We start from the raw sequence: 17,912 nt of genomic DNA, 5'->3' as shown, positions 1-17,912 counted from the left end.
TCGCGGAAATCGGGTGAATCGGGTAATAGTGTCGATTGAGCGTTTGGTACCAAATAACCACTTGTGCACCCTTTAGGACCCTAATGTCATATGAAATATGTATTTTACAAGAAGTTAATCATCTTATGCTTTTCATTATAGAATTTGGACATTCTAGTGTCGTTTTCGGGGTTTTAAGGCCTAGAAAGGGTTCCCGGGAGTGGTACAAGGCCATGGATGATTTACGGGAGGGTCCTAGAGTTTATTCTCTTAGAGTTTATGGCCTAAAAGCCATTCATTGGGAGTTTACGGCCGTAAGCCCCCTAGGCTTGGCCGTAAGCTCTTGTGACACTCCAAAATGTGTGTTTATGGCCTTATCTCACTTCCTTGATTTAGTGGTGTGTGTTTTGGACCAAGAGGGAAGGATTAAACATCTAAATTTGTGATATTTTAGGGGAGTTTATGGCCAAGGCTTGTTCTTGGGCCGTAAACTCCTATAAGTCCCTTAAGATGATGGTTTTTCTTGTACAACATGGTCCCAAATGGCTTAGAAAAATCCTAGAAGGCCCTATAGTGAGTTTGGAGCAATTTGGCACATATTTATGGGGAGTTTACGGCCCAAGAACATCCTTGGCCGTAAACTCTTCATTTGGTGTCAAAATGAAGTGTTTAATGGTACAACACACTTCCATAGGCCTTAGATTAATTCCTTTCATGCATTAGGGTAGTTTAGGGACTTGTTTGACACAATTTCTTGGGTGTTTACGGCCCAAGCCTAAGCTAGGCCGTAAACTCCTCATTTTGGCCTCAAATGGAGTTGTTTGATGCATCTAAGTGTTCCTTGGAGTCATGTCTAATTTACCTAACATCCTAGAAGTGTTTTTGGGGCTTAAAACATGGATTTGTGGGGTGTTTGAGGTGTTTACGGCCTAAGCACATGCTTGGGCCGTAAACTCCTTTTTAAGCCTCATTTTCTTGTGTTCCAAGGTCCAAACCCTTCTAGTTAAAAGCCTTAATTAGTATACTAACACATAAGAAGGAAAAACAAGGCCTTGGGCATGAATTTAGGGGTTTACGGCCTAAGGAGCTTCTTAGGCCGTAAACTCCTTTATGGTTCTTGATTTCTATGGTTTTTGGCCCCTAAATTCAATGAAGCATGTCTAGAATAAGATAGGGGATGAGTACTTACGTTTGGAAGTCGGAAATTAGCGGAAATCGGGGTCGTTTTCGAGTCTAGAGAGAGAAAGTAGAGAGAGAGAGTGAGTGTGTAGTGAATGAGTGTTCAAGTGATGTGCACACCCATTGCATATGTCTTGGGAATCGCACCCGATACACGGCTACCCGATGTTTAAAGTTAATTGGGTTAAAACTTTTTACCCGGGTGAAGTGGTTGAAAAGGTAAAACAACTCTATTAGGTTAAACGGGGTTATCACATATGAGTTATATTACTTATGATAACATTAAGTCATGCATAGACTTAGATATTCGGATTTTGACGGTTCCAAATATTACATAAATAACGTATAGTGACATGTTCCGTTAGTGAAAATGAGATTTGTAACGGAATTAGATTTGGGGTTGTCACACAAACAAGAAGTGACCTTTTCCAATTTCTCTAGGATTTCCAATTATGTCCAAATCATTTACAATAACATCAATTATGATAAATTCTTATCTAGAATACACATGGGCTTAATTGATCATTTTTATAGCACTCTTTCAACCGAAATGTACTAAAACAATTGAAGCACATACGACCAGATTGTTTCAATCTATACAAAGATTTATTTAATTTTACCAAATAAACTTCACGAGAATTAGAAGTTTGTGCTTCTGGCACCTTAAACCCTTTTGGGATTTTCATATAAATATCATTTCAAGTGAACCATATAAATAGGCGGTAAATACATCCATTAGACACATCTCCAGTTTTGCATATGTTGTTAAACTTATAAAATAATTGAATGTAATTGCATCAACTACCGGAGAATACATTTATTCATAATAAATTTCGGGTCTATGGGTAAAACCTTGTGCAACAAGTATTGCTTTATATCTCACAACTTCATTTTTCTCGTTTCTTTTGCGCACAAATACCCATTCGTGTCCCATTGTTCTTACTCTGTTTAGTGTACGAACTACAGGTCCAAAAACTTTTCGTTGAGTAATAGAATTAAGCTCTCTATGTATTTCTACTTTCCATTTTGACGAATATTTTCTATTTATACATTTCTCAATAGATTTAGGTTCAAGATCCTCATTTTCTTTATAATCACGCGCGGAACATGATATGAAAAATTATCGTCGACGTCTATCTTATTTCGGTTCCATCTTATTCCTGTCATGACATAATTTATTGAGATCTCATCATTTTCATTTTTTTAGGTACCTTATTTTCTTTTGTTATGTCATTGGGCTCTTCTAGAGCTTCATTAATCTTTTCAAGAGATTTTGTTTTCTCTTTTGGACCATCAATTGTATTTGCTTCATTTCATTTTCGAGGATTTTTATCTTTGGAACCAGCTGATCTTCCACACTTCAGGCGTGCCTAAGATTCATTTGCAGTTGTATTTTTTTTCCTTCTGGGATATCAATTCTAACTAGAATAAGTGTAGCTGGTACATGAGACTTTGTTACTCACTTAGGGTCAGTAAATGCTTCTGGCAATTGATTTGCTACATTTTGTAAAGGAATTATCTTTTTTATTGCAAGTTTACATTGACTTGAACGGGGATCTAAAACTGAAAGTGACAATTCCTTTCAAGAGATTTTATTTTCCAGCTTCTTTATTTCTCCCCCTAATGTTGGAAAATATGATTCATCAATATAATAATCATCAAATATAACTGTAAATAAATCTCCAATTGATGATTTTAAATATTTTACTATAGATGGAGATTCATATCCAACATAAATTCTCATTCTTCTTGAGGACCCATTTTTGTGAAGTGAGGTGGAGAAATGGGTACATAAATTTTACATCCAAACATCCTTGGATGGTAAATATTTGGTTCATGACCGGAAACCAGTTGAATAAAGGAGAAATCATGATAACTAGTTGTCATTATGCATATAAGTGATGTTGCATGTAAAATTTCATGCCCTTATGTTGATTAGGAAGTTTATAATGCATTAGTAATGGTCTTGCAATTAATTAAAGGTGTTTGATTAACGACTCAGCTAAACCATTTTTTGTATGAAAATATGCAACATGATGTTCAATAGTTGTCCTAATCGACATGTAATAATCATTAAAAGCTTATGATGTAAATTCTCCAACATTGTCAAGTCAAATTTTCATACTTGGGTAATCGGGAAAATGTGCCCTTAGGCAAATTATTTATGAAAGTAATCTTGCAAAAACCAAATTATGACTAGACAACAAGCACACATGTGACCATCTAGTTGACGCGTCAATTAAAACCATAAATATCTAAATGGTCCACATGGTGTTGGATGAATTAGTCCATATATATCCTCTTGAATTCTTTGTAAGAAACTAAGACTTTCATACCCAACTTTGTTTAATGATGGACTGAAAATTAATTTTCCTTGAGAGCATGCAACACAATTCATTATCTTGAAAAATCTTCTGGTTTTTCAAGGAATGACCACTTGAAGTTTCATTTATTCTACATACCATAATTGATTCGGGATGACCCAACCGGGCATGCCAAACTATGAAGGTAATATCATACCTTTTTTTTATTTTCAATAACATAAATCATTGTAATATTTTCAATATCATGAATCATTGTAATATTTGTATAGTACAATCCGGAGGACAATACAGGTAATTTTTCCAAAAAACTTTTCTTACCCGATATCATTTTTGTAATGTTGAGATAATTTTTATTACCATCATTAGTTGTTTCAATAGGATATCTGTTAGACCGAATATCCTTAAAACTTAATAAATTTCTTGGTGATTTTAATAAAAATAATGCATCATCAATTGTAATTATTGTCACTTGTGGTAATACTATATTCGCTTTTACGGAGCCTTCAATCATTTTTGCATTACTTGTTATTATATTAACATTTGCTTCTCTAATTAATAAGTAAGCATAATATTTTTCATTATTAGAAATGCTATGTGTTATTGCATTGTCTGCAAGAAATATATCTTCCTTATTTCTTTTGCGAATATATATATTTTTTTTCAATAAATGAATAAAACATAAGAAACATTCGACACATGACATAAAAACATAATAAATGTCATGAAACAAAACTACACAATATTCATCGATCACCATCCATATCATCACTTGTCCCTTCTGGGTAGACAAGAAAATCGGCAACATCTAAATGTGTCATTTCAGGTTGATCTTCACGGATATCACTTTGAATAAAATTTGTTTTGATATATTATTTTTCTTTAGATTTTAGATAAGTTTGATAAAGATCAACAAAATGTTTTGGTAAGCGGCATGTACAAGACCAATGAACGGTCATTCCACATCGGTGACAAACATTTTCAACTTTTTTTTCCTTGACTAATTTTATCATTAGAATGTGGATTTTTGCTATTTTCCAACTTCTGGTGGTTGCTTGTAATCTTGTTATTTTTTATGATAATAATCTCCACGACATCGATCATACCCATGACTATTATGATTATATAATATTGCATTCACTTCAGGGAATGCACTAGAACCGGTCGGGATTGATTGATGATTTTTCATCAATAGTTCATAGTTTTATTTAGCCACAAGAAGAAATGAGATTAATTCATAATATATTCTTTTTAAATCTTTCTCACGATATTGCTGCTGCAGGAGCGTGTTGATGGCATGGAAAGTAGAGAAAATTTTATCTCTAGCATAACATAGTTTTTCATAGTGAAAATACTAATCAAAATAAAGACTTGTATGTTCAAGAATTGTTAGTTAATAAATTTCATAAAATAATTTGTAAGCATTGTACATGTAAACTTATAAAAAATACATACATGAAAATAATAAGAGCGATAAAGAATTAGAGATGTATGGTAAAGTCGTGCTGATAACGTGTTATAAAATATGATCAAATAACAAGATAAATTACAAAGTAAAGAAAGACATGAGAGTAGAGAGAATTTTTATTCCAATACTTGTGATGAAAATTATCAAACTTTACAATACATAATATTCACTATTTATACTAGACAAAGAAGATGAAAGGTGATGTATGATATGAATGATCATTATAATGGTGCATAACTACACTCATAAAACTCATAATAATGTTTGCTATAATGTTCATTAATTATGGAGAGTAACGGGGGATATGGAGAATCCAATAGTCATTCACTAAATAATAATTCATAACATTTACGACATTTGTTATGATATTAGTCATATTTAAGTTTTACCGCTTAACCCCTCGATTAATCATCACTTAACCGATTAATCATTTAACCATAGTCTATTAAGTAGCTAACATCAAACATTTTTTACAATCTTGCTAATTTGTAAAGAAAATTACAGGATTACCACTAGAAAATGTGGTGCATAGAGTTTTTAAAACAAAATAATATGTATACCCAAAAAACATGTTATTTTTATGTAGAGATGAGCATAGTGTCAATCGATGTACTGGAATTAATGAAAAAAATATTGTGTACCGAACCGAACTAACGTATTGGTACTTGTACCGGGTAGGGGTGAGCGCAGTGCGGTTCGATGCAGTTATTGTCAAAACCTCACCACTAACCGCAAATGCGGTTAATCAATTTTAAAAACCGTTTGGTGCGGTTATTTTTGCGGTGCGGTTTTGTTTTTTCTGTGTTCGGTTATTAACCACATTGATTTGGTGCGGTTATTTTGTGTTGTTTTTAACCACACTTTAGAGTTTAGACAGTTTTAAGAATTTAAACATATTATTTGTAATAATAAATAACAATAAGTTATAAGACAATTAACTTAAATTACAAACAACTAATATCTTAAAAACGTTAAATCACTGGTAATTAACAATAAATATCTTAAAATTGTTAAATTTCATAATTTTTCAAAATTAAAAATAAGAAAAACCAACACTTTTGTCTTCTAGAATTTTATCATTCTTTCATTCATGAAACTTGTCTTATTTTTAATATTTAATAAATTAATAATTAATAAAAAAATTTGTATATAATATATGCGGTGCGGTGTGGTTTTTGAAAAATAATGACCGTACCGCACCGCATATTTGCGGTTTTTGAAAAAACAGAAAACCTCACCATCGGTTTTTATTGCAGTTGTGGTTAATCGATTACAAATTTTGCGGCTAATTTTAGTTGCGGTGAGGTTTTTGCTGGTCCCTAGAACTACCGGGTATGATTTCGGTCTTTGATACTAGCATCGATACTGATGATATCGAATCTTAGGTTTTGGGCTTTTAGAGTACCGAATACTGTTTTATACTAGTTCGGGTACAAGTTTAAGTCGGAAATTTTGATAGTCTTGCTGACCCCTATGTAATCAACTGAATAATTCAAAAAATATTTTTGATTCCGAGTATATTATACAAAAAGATTTTCAATTTGAAATTTCTAAAAGTAGATAAGGTTTGTAAAAGAAACCCTTTTGAAACAAACGGAACACTTTATGGCGATTGATCTAATCTTTTTGGACTAAAACTTTTAATTTGTATATTTAATGGCCAAAGTTATAGCTAGTAAAAAGTTGAAGGACTAATTTACAATTTACTATAAAAAAGTAGGTCCTCCAACGAAATCACCACCACCATCATATTCTCAAATTAATCTCATCCGTCTATATTAATGACTCATTCTCCAATCCAACGTCCATGATTCAATTCCTAAATTACTACTTTTTCAACACAGATCTCATCTTCCCTTCCCTCTCTTAAACTCTGCAACTCTCACGGCCACCATCGCAATCTCCCTCCGCAGCTCCTCCGTATACTCATCCAAAATTTAATTTATAATCTGTGAGCCCTACTCACTCAATTATACCCTCTTCTATGTGTTCGCCTTGAAACCCTAGACAGTGTTACTTCTGGGTTTTAGGGGTTTAATAAAACTCGGCTGTTTCTTCGATTGAAAAATGGCGAATTCGTACTCTTCTTCCGTTACTGCCTCTCAGGTATCTTTATTTTTTCTATCCGATTTAGGGATGTCGAAGTGATAATCTGTTTGTCAATGATTCTGTGTTTTGTTTAAAGGTTTTACATCGATGATAAATATTTCTTGTTGATTTTTAGGTGGGTTCGTACTTTGTTCAACAATACTACCAAGTGCTTCAACAACAACCTGAGTTCGTTCATCAGTTTTACGCCGATTCCAGTACCATGGTTCGAGTTGATGGCGAATCCACTGAGACTGCCTCCGCTATATTTGTAAGTCTCTTTGAGCTTATCATCCTTTTAATTTAGAGATCGAATTCCATATATGTAATCATCATAGTTTGTGTATAGTTGAATCGTTTTATGCCTTTTCTTGTGTTAAGTTTGAATCGTTTTATTGATTATTCAGATAAATGTGAAGTTACCTACCTGTAACTAGCTTTAATCACATGATTATATGAGTCTCTTTAAATCACAGCAATCACTCACAGAAAGCACATACCCTTAGTCCGATTTTTCTATGCTGGTTGCAAACGGATATGAAACTAATCACTAATTTACTGTTCGCTTAATTTGGAATCACTGTTTTCTTGCAGCAAATTCATTCGCTTATTCAGTCGTTACAATTTAGTGGAATTGAGATTAAAACAATAAATGCTCTTGAATCATGGAGCGAAGGAATAGTGGTGGTGGTTTCTGGTTCAGTAAGATCCAAGTTCTTTAATGGCTGGAGGAAGTTTGTGCAGACATTTTTCCTTGCTCCCCAAGAGAAAGGTTATTTTGTCATGAATGACATCTTTCACTTTGTAAGTGAAGAGGTTGTACATCATCATCAACCACCTGTTTCCCTTGAGAACAAAGCTGATTCTCAACCAATTAGTTCTACTCCTTCTGAGTTACTAGGTATTACTTCTCAATAAACAATTATTTATTTGATAATGAGAATTTAAACGCTTCATAGCATTGTTGAAGTGATGTTAGAATTGTAAAATTGCAGTTGCGGACGACACATTAGAGGTAGAAGCAAGGGAAAATCTTAATTCATTACACTTAGAAGGAAATGATGAAGACGATTACTACAATTCCCAAGAAAATCAGCATCTGCAGCAGGAAGATTATGACAGCGAAGAAGATGAAGAAGAAGAAGCAGCAGTTGAAGAACCTGTGTCTGATGTTCATCATCAGAACACCGTGGAGTATGTGCAAGAACCTTATCATCACAACAACACAGTGGAGATTCAAGAGCCTGTGGTAGAATATGTTCAAGAACCGGTTTCTGCTGTGGAAGAGCCTATTGTAGAGCCTGTGAAGTTCACATATGCTTCTATAGTACGTATTATTTTGGTATTCCATATTTATATGATTGATTTGAGCCCATAAATTGGTGTCAGATTTATTTCTCCGATGCATAGTTAATGTTGCTAATATATTGCTATTGTTTGAATTTGAAAAGTTACGATCTAAAGGGAAGTCTTCACCTCAGCCACCTGTTAGTAGGAATGTCACAACGGCTCCAGCTCCGGAATGGAATCAGACTCCGGAACCCGTTGCTCAGCTGCCATCTGCTTCTTCTGTGACTGAGTCTACTACTCAGGTCTCACAGGAAGCTTATGCTAGTGAAGAAGGTGAATAAAATTCCAAAACGAGTTTTATGTGTTGTATCAAAACGATTATAAAATCATTTTATGAGATTGATAGTTTTTGTTTGTGTTTTTCAGGTGACTCAAAGTCTGTTTACGTGAGGAACTTGCCAACTACAGTTACCAGCCTTGAAATCTTTCAAGAGTTCAAGAATTTTGGCAAAATCAAGCAGGATGGTGTATTTTTGAAGAATCGCAAGGTTATTTTCCTCTCTCTTTCTCTAGTCTCTACTTTGTATTGGTTTGAATTGTTTCATACATAACATTTAAATTGCATTTGCATACAGGATGTAGGAGTTTGCTTTGCGTTTGTTGAGTTTGAGGACTTTGAGGGTGTTCAAAAGGCAATTGAGGTTTGTGCTCAATTACCTTTTCTTCTTTCTTCTTAATATCTTTTTTTTGCATCATATTATATGGTATTTTTGTTCTTAAATTTGTCAAGTTGCTATTCTATGTTTATGGGCTTAACCGTTTGATCAATCTGTTATATTTACATTTTTTTTTTGTTTTTTTTAGGCATCACCAATACAAGTAGCTGGAAGGCAAGTCTACATTGAGGAGAGGAGAGCGAATAACAGCGCTGCTTCTCGTGGGGGAAGTATGTCTTTTGTTTTAAAATGCAATAATTTTGATTGATTTTGTTTTTGATCATTTTTCTTATTGCATCATTTATATTTTGAGAAATCTATAGTTGGATAAATCTTCAAAGTAGAATGTTGTTATAGAAAGAAATGAAAGTAAAAAATAAATGGAAGTCTTAACATATTTCATGGGTGATTTGTTTGAGCAGGAGGAAGAGGAGGCGGAAGAGGGCGGGGTGATGCTGTATCATCAAGAGGAGGAGGAGGAGGGCGTTATGGTGGTGGCAGGGGCAATGGCTTTCGTTAAAAGATGATCACACCACAATGATGGTTTGACCAGCTTCTTTTTTTACAATGATGGTTTGAGTTGTGATTGGTTTTTGTGTTGCTAATCTTGTTTAACATCTTTTATGTCTTTATCCTAGAGAGTCATGGATGTCGCGCAAGTGATATCTATCTCTTGAGTGTATTCTAGCTTCCATGTTTCAATTTATGAGATGCATGTGTTTTTTTTTATACAAACACAAACCTATTATTTATTGGTAACATAAACATCTCATATGACCACTTTAACCACACACTACAAGCACCTGTTGCAAGCATGATGCATTATCCGAAGGGAAGGAGGATATTGTTGAATGCCAACATGATCATCGAGATATCTATGCCATCTCACCACCTCTTGAGTGTCTAAACCATACATACCAAGATGAACTCACCCCATATGAATCATTACGCCTCATATACATACACTTAAAAGTTAAACTTCATGCTTGAAAACTCTAAATATGCTCTTAGCTTGTGGATTTTCAATTCTCGTTGTTGTCTAGTCATAAGTTCTTTTATCAACATTAGTGCTATGCCAATGATGCACATGCAATTACCCCTGCTCTGCACCAACTATGGAAGGTCATCGAAAAAGACTTGCGTCTTGTTCCCGAGTTTTTTTTTTTTGTAAATTCAATAAAGGAAAGGAAGAAAAAATTTGACAGAAAGAAATGAAGTTGAGAGAAAATAGTCATTATTCCGTGTTTCCGAGTTCAAAGGAAAATTTTAGGGTGCGTTTAGTTGCGGAAAAATGAGCCGTTTTTCGGAAAATTTTTCTAAGAAAAAATGAGAATTTTGAAAACGCGTTTAGTTCATTTATTTTTCTAAAATTTTCATGGAAAATTTTATTTTCCGTTTTCTAAAATTAAAAAGTTAGAAATTTCTGGAAAACCGATAATCATTATTTTCTATATTTTTCTAATTTCAAAATTTTTCTAAAATATAAACACCTACTCCCATCTCATCCACCTCTACCTATCCTCACATTAACACCCCCAACTTACCATACCCATAGCTACTTACACTCACTCCCAAGCCCACTCCCAAACCACCATACCCTCACAAACACACACACATACTCACCCCCACAAATATACATCCACCCCCACCCACACCCCCACAAGCACACACACACAAACCAACCCCCACAAACGCACACATACAAACTCACACCCACACTCAACCCCACCCCACACCCATACACACGTGCGCGCACACACACACACACACACACACACACCCACCTAACACCACTACCACAATCACCAACCTACCATCACCACCACCACTACACCATCACCACCACCACCGCTGCCATCACCACTACTGCCACAATTGCCGTCACCACCACCACCACCACCGTCGCCATCATCGACACCACCATTACCCCCCGTTGCTGCCCCCACCATCGACACCGTCTCCATGCCCATCCTACCATCGATACCATTTTCTAAAAATGAAAACCGGTAGAAAAATACTTATCTAAACAAGTTTTCTAATTTTCTAAAACTGAAATGAAAAATGAATAATTTTTAACTAAACGTGTTTTTAAATTTTCCAATGAAAACTGAAAAGGGAAAACGAAAAACAAAAAATGAAAACTGTTTTTCCATAACTAAACGCAACCTAAAATTTTCCTTCTCCTCACTTTCTTTCCAAAATCCACCATATTTGGGAGGAAAATTTGGAAGGAAAATATGGCTCGAAAATCTTTTTCCTCCCCTCACTTTCCTTCCATTAATGAAACTCGGGAACGCGATTTTCCTTCGACATCCCTCATTTTCCCTCCGTATCCATCCATATCTCTCCTTAAATAGAACTCTGGAACAAGGCTTTAAGATATCTTAAACCACAACATCAATTATCACTCCTTTCTCCTTTGTTAAAAGACTTTTCTTCAAATTCTTAGCTAATGGTTTTCAAAACTATGTAAATGAGATTTTATAAAGAATATTTCAAAATAACCTTAAAAACCTTGTTCATCTTTGTCTTATGTAATAAACTCACAGTTAAGATAATTACAATAACATAGTATTTTCTTATTTGGTATGTTTTCTATTAAAGTCGGAACTCATTTAACGATAAGAATGAGTGGTATGTTTACATTATTTTCAATAAGAATCAACAACATACTTCTACACATAATTAACAGACTCAATAAACTTACAAAATGTGAATAATAATCTCTACACAAAATCAACATAACTCTTTTTAACCGTCCACGTGATTCGAACCCGTCACGGAACATCTTCTTACAAAAGGCCGTTTACAGGCGACGGGCTAAACACTGGTCTATCTTTATCTTTATCACTATTTGCAGAACTCAATCCGCCATTAATGGTATTAGTATTACTGCTACTTTTTCTCCGAGGTCTGGCCTCCTCGAGCATGCTTATAACGTCTCGCATGGAGGGTCGATCCTTCGGAAGCTTTGCGGTGCATATTAGGGCTATTCGGAGGACTAAAACCATCTCTTCTTCTACATGTTTGCAGTTTCCTACATTCAGATCGACTACTTCTGTTAACGATTTGTTTTCTCGTATTTTTCTTCTAACCCATTCCACGATGTCGACTGAATCTCCGAATTCGGCTTCTATCGGCCGTTTTCCGGTGACCAGTTCCATCAGAACCACCCCGTAACTGTATATGTCGCTTTTCTCGTCGACCTTTAATGTGTAGCCGTATTCTGTAATCAAGATCGATACTCGTTAGGAAGAACAATTAATTAATGGAAGCAATAGGTATGAATCTTGATGTGGAAACTTACCGGGAGCGATGTAACCATAAGATCCGGCGACCATTGTTACTGTTTCGTTCTTCTTTACCATCATCCTTGCCAACCCAAAATCAGCAATCCGGGCGTCCAAATTTCCGTCGAGTAAAATGTTATTCGGCTTTACATCACGGTGGATCACCGGCGGGTGACAGTCGTGGTGGAGATAAGCCAGCCCTTGAGCAACTCCGACGGCAATGTTATACCGCGAAACCCAATCCACCAACAGCCTTGCTTGTCCATGTAGCGCTTCGCCGAGACTCCCGTTTGTCATGTACTCATAAACAATCATCGCGTTTTTGTCGTTATGGAGAAACCCTAACAATCTGACGATATTTCGGTGCCGGAGTTTTCCCAGGACGTTCACTTCTCCGACGAAATCACCGGCGCTGCTTCCCAACTCGATGTCGTTCTTCGTGCTCCAAAGCTTTTTGACCGCCACGACTGTGTTCGTTCGTTGAATGTCTGCTTTGTAGACCACTCCGGTGGCTCCCATTCCGATCACGTTCGCTTCCTTTATGCAATTCAGGATGTCATTGCTGTTGAAATTGAGTTTCTGAAACGCCATAAGCCGCCATGGCCATTCTCCTTTTCCCATCTCGGATCTGTCCTCGAAACAGCTTCCATTCGTGTACCATTTACCGTACAGAGCTTTTCCGGCGAATGCGGCCAAAAAAACAGCTAACACCACCGACATTCCGATCACCCAACCGGCGATCACGTGCTTCGTGTGCAAGCCTTTGTGTTTTGAAGCTTTAGCCATAGCTCCGGTGCATGGTGGCAGCACGTTACCACATAGATCACTGTTTCCAACGAGATCACTGGGGTTTATTGTCCTGAGCATTCCGTTCATTGGAACTGGGCCTTGAAGTCTGTTGTAAGATACATTAAGCGATTCCAATGCCGGAGAATTCCCGAAGTTTTCTGGGATGCCACCTGTCAATGAATTGTTGGACAGATCAAGAACGGCGAGTGTGCCCATCATAGAAATTGGAACCGGGATTTCTCCGGTGAGTTGGTTATTCCGGAGATTCAAGGACACCAACTTCTGGCAGGAAGCAATACTCGCCGGAATAGTTCCAGTGAACTGGTTGGAAGAAAGATCAAGAATCGAAAGTGAAGGGCAATCCTGGAATTGATTTGGGATTTTCCCAATGAAACTGTTTTCAGAGACCAGAAAGTTTTGAAGATTGGGAATGGAGAGAATGGAGGACGGAAGTGTTGATTGAAGTTGATTTCGTGAAAGATCAATGAAAGAAAGGGAAGTGGACAATGAAATGTCGTTTGGAATTTGACCGGTTAGATTGTTGTCTGCCAATTCCAGTCTTTGAAGCTTCTCAAGACTACCAAATCCAACCGGAATTACCCCGGAAAGGAAATTGTTTTGCATACGAACACGAACCAATGAGTTACAAGTCGACAAACCGACCGGAATCGGACCCGAAAAGGCGTTGTTGAATAGAATTAGTTTTGTGAGATTACCTTGATGACATAAGTTTCCCGGAATCTGTCCCGTGAATGAATTCGATGATACATCAACCCATTCCAGAGGGGAATTCAGGCCGAGATCAACCGGTAAAGAACCGGAAAAGGAATTGTTCCATAATTCTAGAACGCCCAATTGAGTCAGTTTACTGATTCCTGGCGGAATCGAACCTATGAGTCTATTCGACATCACATTGAAGAGTTGTAAGCTCTTCAATGCTGATATCTCAGCCGGGATCTCTCCGGATAACATGTTATCAGAGAGGTCCAACTGAGCAAGGGAAGTCAACTTCCCGATCTCGGAAGGAATCTTTCCTGTGAATCTGTTTTTATACAAGAACATCGCTTCTAACGCCTTCAGATTCCCCAATTCCGGGGGAATCAAACCGTCCAGATTCCCGTATGCCAAATCAAGATACTTCAAGTTCGTCAAGTTCCCCAATTCTGACGGAATTCCGCCCACAAACTCATTGTACCCAATAACGATACTCTCCAGAGAAGAAAGCTCTCCAATTACTTTTGGAATTGATCCAGTTAGATTATTCCCGGAGAGCCCGAGAAACTTTAACTTTCTCAGATTCTTGAACGACACCGGAATCGAACCAACGAAGAAATTCCCTCTCAAATCCAACGTCTCCAGCCTGGTATTGTTCCCAAGATCTGGGATATCGCCTGAGAAATTGTTGCTGGAAGCGTTGAGCAATGTCAATCCGATCGCCATTCCTAAACCTTTTGGGAAGGAATCAATGAAGTAATTCTGACTCACATCAACAGTTTCTAGCAGTGTAAGATTCGAAAGTGATCTGGGTAATGCAGACGAGAACCCATTGCAGCATAAATTGATGGAAGTGAGACTCCGGAGAAGTTGAATGTCATCAGAGACGAGTCCACTGAGATTCCGACGTGAAAGATCAATCTTTTCAATTCTTCCGATGGGATTACACTCAATTCCAGTCCAATTACAATGGACATTGGGTTCTTCAGAGATCTTCCAATCTTTTAGCTGATCGAGAGGATCAATAAGGTGTGATTTGATTGTTAACAGAATCGAAGCTTGCTCGTTCTCCACTACCACCTTTGAAAACACCGAGGAACAGCAGAACAAGAAGAAGAACAATAACCAAAAATGGGGTTTCGACATGGTGGTGGTGGCTCTGTTTCTTGAAGAATTGGGTTAAATTTCGATCATTTTGGATCTGGATAGAGAAGGTGAGTGGAAGTGAAGTGGTGATAAAATTATATGTAAGCAGTAGCAGTTAAGCAGATAACATGGGGAAGATTAATAATTCTCTGTTTTTAATTTAAAAAAGCAGGGGGTTGAGATCTTGAAGAAGGTAATGGGACACTCTGTGAAATTTGGAAGTATTGAATAAACATCCGACACTAACATGGGGAAGAATGTGTTTTCTTCCTAATTCCATTTGTCAACTTACTACTTACTAGTTACCTATATAATATTATATATAGAGATAAAATATATAATTGTGATGTTAATTATCAGATGCTTTTTAAAATTACTTTTTAGGTTCTCATCATAATTAGAGGTATGATAACTCGTAAATGTGGTGAAAAGTTTGTGACTTTGTGATACTGTAGTATTTTCAAAATTAGGGTATACTTTGATTACCTTCCTCAAACGTAACATAAAAGCATTTGCGATTAATAAAATATTACTCTAAAAAGTTTAAACTAGATCAATTTTATTTGCTTTTCTAAAATATTGTCAGGGAAATATCCTCCCTAATAAATGAAGATAAATTTTGCCACTTGTCAATCTTTTATTAATTTTGACACTTGTCATTTTGTAGTATTTTTAGAATAAATAATATCCACATGTCATTTTATGGATTTTTTTAAATTTTAAAATTAAAAAATCATATAATACTTATACTTATATATATATAAAGTATTTATTGTAATAAATGTGACAATAAATTGTAATGAATATGTTTTTCCTTTTTCTATTATTTCGAAATTTTATTTTCAAAAATATTTAATGTTACACTTTAATATTTAATATTTTTTATAATCAACCCGTGTAATACACGGGGTTAACACCTAGTACATATATATAAAACTATCATGAAAATATAAGTTTATTTATGGTCGATGAACAATCTTTTACTAAAATCTTCAAGACGGATCAATTTGCTTGTATTTTGTTTTCAGACGTAGTTAAATAGGTAAATTAAAAAGAAAAACTTGGTAATAGAATTTTTTTTTTAAATATTTGCATTACATATGAAAAAAACCAAGTACCACTATTGGTACCCACATAAAATCGCCCTCGGCCGATGATGGACAATTTAAATAACCAATCAAGTCATATAATATTTTATACATATAAATATTAGTCTAATAAAATTAACCTAAAATACCCATCATTCATAATTGATTAATTTCTATAAAAATGGAGTGTTGTGGGGTGGAATTATAGTTGCTTATGAGTGAAGGCAATGCTACAACAAAATCTATGCTTTTAAAAGCAAGTTCCAAAAGCTGTATGCTGAATACATATTAGATAAATGAAAAAAAAAAAAAACATTCTCAATAGTTTCCTTATATTTAAATCCCAATTATATGACAAAGATAATGATTTATGAGTCAAAAACACTCAATGTCCAACCCCATATATTGGGTCTATATATATATATATATATATATATATATATATATATATATATATATATATATATATATATATATATATATATATATATATATATATATATATATATATATATATATATATATATATATATATATAAGTGTAAAATCAAATATAGCAAGAAAAACAAAATATTTATGTATATGTCGATTTGAATATAATTTTAATTACATTTGACTTGGAAATTTAGTTTAGTTATAACCTTTTTATTTTTAACCTTTGTGTTATTATAATGATGTTGAATTATTTATTTAATAGGTTTATTAACTTATTTCATTTCACATCAATAATAACTATTTTAAAAATGATGTTGAATTATTTATTTAATAGGTTTATTAACTTATTTCATTTCACATCAATAATAACTATCTTAAATTCTTGAATAGAAAAATATTAGAAATATCTATTTTAAATTCACCACACTAATAAACAAAATATTTCAAACATTAAAAAAATGTGTAACCTTATTACGTTTTGATAATGAATAACCTAATCCAAACCTTTTTACTAAAACTTCTTTTTAACATATGATAAACCAATAAATATTAAAAACAATATGTTAGAAATACTAAATAGGCAATCCCAATCTCCCCCAAACAAATGTATAACCTCAAGGCCCTCAATGCAAATTATATAAAATTTACATTTATATTCAACGCAAATACATCATATTACACCAAAAGACTCATTTTTTTTTTTCCGTTTAAATGTTTTAAACCATGTTTTTTATCGAAAAAACTGAATATACCGATGTTCACAATTTTTCGTCATCTTTCCATAAATATCTATGTTGTCATGTTGATTTATAAAAAACAAATTTTTTTTTTTAAAAAAAAATCCACTTCGCTTTGTTGTTTTTTTTCAATAATTATTTTTATTTTTATCCATAAAAACTAACTACACCAAGAATCTCAATTTTTTGTCCTCTATTAACAAACATAAACATCAGTTATTTTTTTTTTTCCAATCAATTCAGATTTACACTGTGAATTTGAACTATAAATATTTCAATTTTAACATTCACAATGTGAATCCGACTTACTATTTCATCTCTTTGAACACACAAATTAATTTAATGAAATTTATATATAAATCAAAATATATTTCAATTTAATTTTATAATATTTTAATGTTTTAATTACTAGTAAATTAGTTTTGTAAAATCAACAAATGAATTTATACTTTCATTTTCAGAATTCATAATGTGATTCTAACTTACTATTACCACATTGTGAATCTGAGTAGATTCGCAATGTGAATCTGAGCAGATTCACAATGCGAATATAAACTAAATTTTTTTCATCAATATGAATATATTTTTAAAGAGTACCAAAAAAATATGATTTTTAATATATTTATTAATTTATTTTGATAAAAAACAGACCTTAACTTTTAAAAAAACAAA

At 34.3% G+C, this 17,912-nt stretch overlaps 2 protein-coding genes across 2 annotated transcripts; one reads left to right on the top strand and one right to left on the bottom strand.

Annotated features, from left to right (window-relative positions):
• Positions 1-6,781: 6,781 nt before the first annotated feature.
• Positions 6,782-9,747, top strand: LOC111912540 (nuclear transport factor 2). Its single transcript, XM_023908275.3, has 9 exons — positions 6,782-7,053; positions 7,172-7,306; positions 7,630-7,936; positions 8,031-8,362; positions 8,487-8,658; positions 8,752-8,873; positions 8,961-9,026; positions 9,190-9,271; positions 9,464-9,747. The coding sequence occupies exons 1-9, from the start codon at positions 7,015-7,017 to the stop codon at positions 9,559-9,561; spliced, it is 1,353 nt and encodes a 450-aa protein (XP_023764043.1). The 5' UTR covers positions 6,782-7,014; the 3' UTR covers positions 9,562-9,747.
• A 1,852-nt stretch (positions 9,748-11,599) lies between these two features.
• On the bottom strand, positions 11,600-15,312 carry LOC111912541 (MDIS1-interacting receptor like kinase 1). The gene is made up of 2 exons (XM_023908276.3): positions 12,349-15,312; positions 11,600-12,267 (listed from the first exon to the last, which is right to left on the bottom strand). Exons 1-2 carry the CDS (start codon positions 14,978-14,980, stop codon positions 11,834-11,836), a joined length of 3,066 nt encoding a protein of 1,021 aa, XP_023764044.1. The 5' UTR covers positions 14,981-15,312; the 3' UTR covers positions 11,600-11,833.
• Positions 15,313-17,912: the final 2,600 nt, after the last annotated feature.

Source organism: Lactuca sativa, chromosome 5 (genome assembly GCF_002870075.4).
Source record: "Lactuca sativa cultivar Salinas chromosome 5, Lsat_Salinas_v11, whole genome shotgun sequence".
NCBI lineage: Eukaryota > Viridiplantae > Streptophyta > Magnoliopsida > Asterales > Asteraceae > Lactuca > Lactuca sativa.
The sequence above is the reverse complement of the archived record's forward strand: the minus strand, read 5'-3'. Positions and strand labels throughout refer to the sequence as shown.